At 36.6% G+C, this 2,093-nt stretch overlaps 1 protein-coding gene across 1 annotated transcript in view; it reads right to left on the bottom strand.

Moving 5' to 3' along the window:
• Positions 1–623: 623 nt before the first annotated feature.
• LOC106525216 (formin-binding protein 1) overlaps positions 624–2,093 on the bottom strand; it is a gene marked incomplete at its 3' end in the record, with an annotated part of 80,400 nt that continues 78,930 nt past the window's right edge. The window contains 1 exon segment of the mRNA XM_014019368.1: positions 624–733. Within this exon segment, the coding sequence (XP_013874822.1) occupies positions 624–733 (110 nt within the window).

Below are 2,093 nucleotides of genomic sequence, written 5' to 3'. Positions count from 1 at the left end.
GTATGAATACTTTTGCAAACCACTGTATACAATTTTTTTCTTTTTGATTTTTTACCTGGATTACTGAGATGCATCAGGACATTGGTGAATGCCACAAATTCTCCTAAATCACTCGTACGCACAACTTAAGAACAAATCTGTGCATACGAACTGTTCTTGCATGAGGCCCATTGTGTGACATGCAGTTTGTGTCAGATATTCGTAGACTCTTGTGGGCTGGAAATAACCGTCTCAAGTATAAATAAAAAAAATTTAAATAGGAAAGAGTAATTTGCTGCCTCAACAGTTTAATTCATCCATTGTTCAACTGAAAAGCAAACTGTCAGAAAGATCAATAAAAGCTTTTGCTATTTTAAATTCAGAATATAAAATCTTATAATTCTGAAGTGTTTCAACAGGTAGAGCCAGAGTGTTAACTAATAAAACTCAAAGTTATTACTTCATGGGATTAATTAAGAAAAACATATTTTATGCAGATGATTTTTACCAAGAAGCAGTTGTTTTTAAATGTGCTTCATAAAGAAACTTATCGCAAATACTGGGCAAAACAAAGAAAAGAGAGATTTGCTGGACATGCTTAGTGAATCTGCTAAAGAGTGTTTATATTTTTTTTCTAAAGATACCTCTGGTCCATCTCTTTTTGAATGTCTTTATTCAGTTCATCAATCTTGCCCTGCAGCTTCTTTCTCCTCTGCTCTGGAGGCAGGTGGCTGAAGTCCTCTGGTCCAGAACCCTAGCATCACAAATTGAAAAGAAGAAGTGGAAAAAAGAAAAAGAGACACATAATATCTGTGAGAAAACACAATAATCCAACATACCTGTGCTGCTGCTTCCAAGTGGCTTATTTTTTTTCTAAATATACAGTATCTCCAAGTGAACTAAACATTTATTATATTATATTATTACAATTTAAACCAAACGGGTCAAACAAATAAACTTTTTAAGTTTCACGTTCCTGTCGCGGCTGCTCTTTAACGCGCAGCTCTAAGACGTTTGCAGGAGTGAATACTTTCACCTGATAAGTCAGAACACTGTGAAAGCATCAGAAATGCAATAAAGCACGTGTGTTTTCTTTGTTCACTCAGATAGTGTGTCAGTGTGAGTGGCCTAATGGGTTTCAGGTCCATTATTCGACTCACTCCTCTGAAACTGGACGTTATCAGAGACCGTTTCCAGTCTGAGCTGGGCTGAATGAGTCAGCGTGTCTCAGACTTTCTGTAAAACTCACTCTGAGGCTGCATTTTTCATGTGTGAACAGGTAAATCTAATAAAAATACAAAACTAAATCATTCTGCAGGCATTTCTTCAGGTTGTATTTTTTTAATTTAAATTTAATTTTCTAAAACTTTTTTCATGCTAGCTTAACATTCCAATGTGTTGCAGAAGTATTCACCCCTTTTGTTGCCTTACTACCTAAAATCTGGTTAATTTTCCAAGTAATTACAAGCAATGAAGCTCCACTAAGTACTCCAGATTACTGAAGGTGAATGGAAGAAAAGGTTTTAATAGTGGTGCGTGCAAATGTATTCATCCGCTTTGCTTTGAAGTCCCAACCTCACCTGCAGAAGGTGTAATTAGTTCAATAAGATCCACCTGTGGGCAACCAAAGTGCACCTGTTCTGATGGTCCCGTCAACACTGGTTTAATTAGTGTCTTGTTTTTCTTGTCCCTCTTCCATGAAGACCAGTTTACAGTGTCTGTTTGGACAGTTTCTCACATCCCTGTAGGACGCACAGCTCCATCAGAGTTATTCTTGGTGTCTGGTTGTTCCACAGATTATTGCCCTTCTTATTGAGTGAGCTTTGGTGCACGGCCATCTTGTTTGATGTGGTGCAATAATCTGCTCATTCCTAATACTGGATTTATTAAAGGGATCCACGATTAGTTGTAACATTAGACTTTATTTAATAAACATATATTTTAACTGTAAAATAAAGACTGTAAAAATACTGTAGGCTGTTTAGTTTTTATAATGTTTAAAATAGATATTTTAACACGGACGGGGCCATTTTATTTACATACAAAGGTCCTCGGTGCGAGGCTGCTAGCGAGCTATATCCACCCTGAAGGTTAATCTTGGACAATATCTGATG

The sequence above is a fragment of the Austrofundulus limnaeus genome, unplaced genomic scaffold (genome assembly GCF_001266775.1).
Source record: "Austrofundulus limnaeus strain Quisiro unplaced genomic scaffold, Austrofundulus_limnaeus-1.0 Scaffold218, whole genome shotgun sequence".
In the NCBI taxonomy this organism is placed as follows: domain Eukaryota; kingdom Metazoa; phylum Chordata; class Actinopteri; order Cyprinodontiformes; family Rivulidae; genus Austrofundulus; species Austrofundulus limnaeus.
This window is presented reverse-complemented; position numbering and strand designations above follow the sequence as displayed.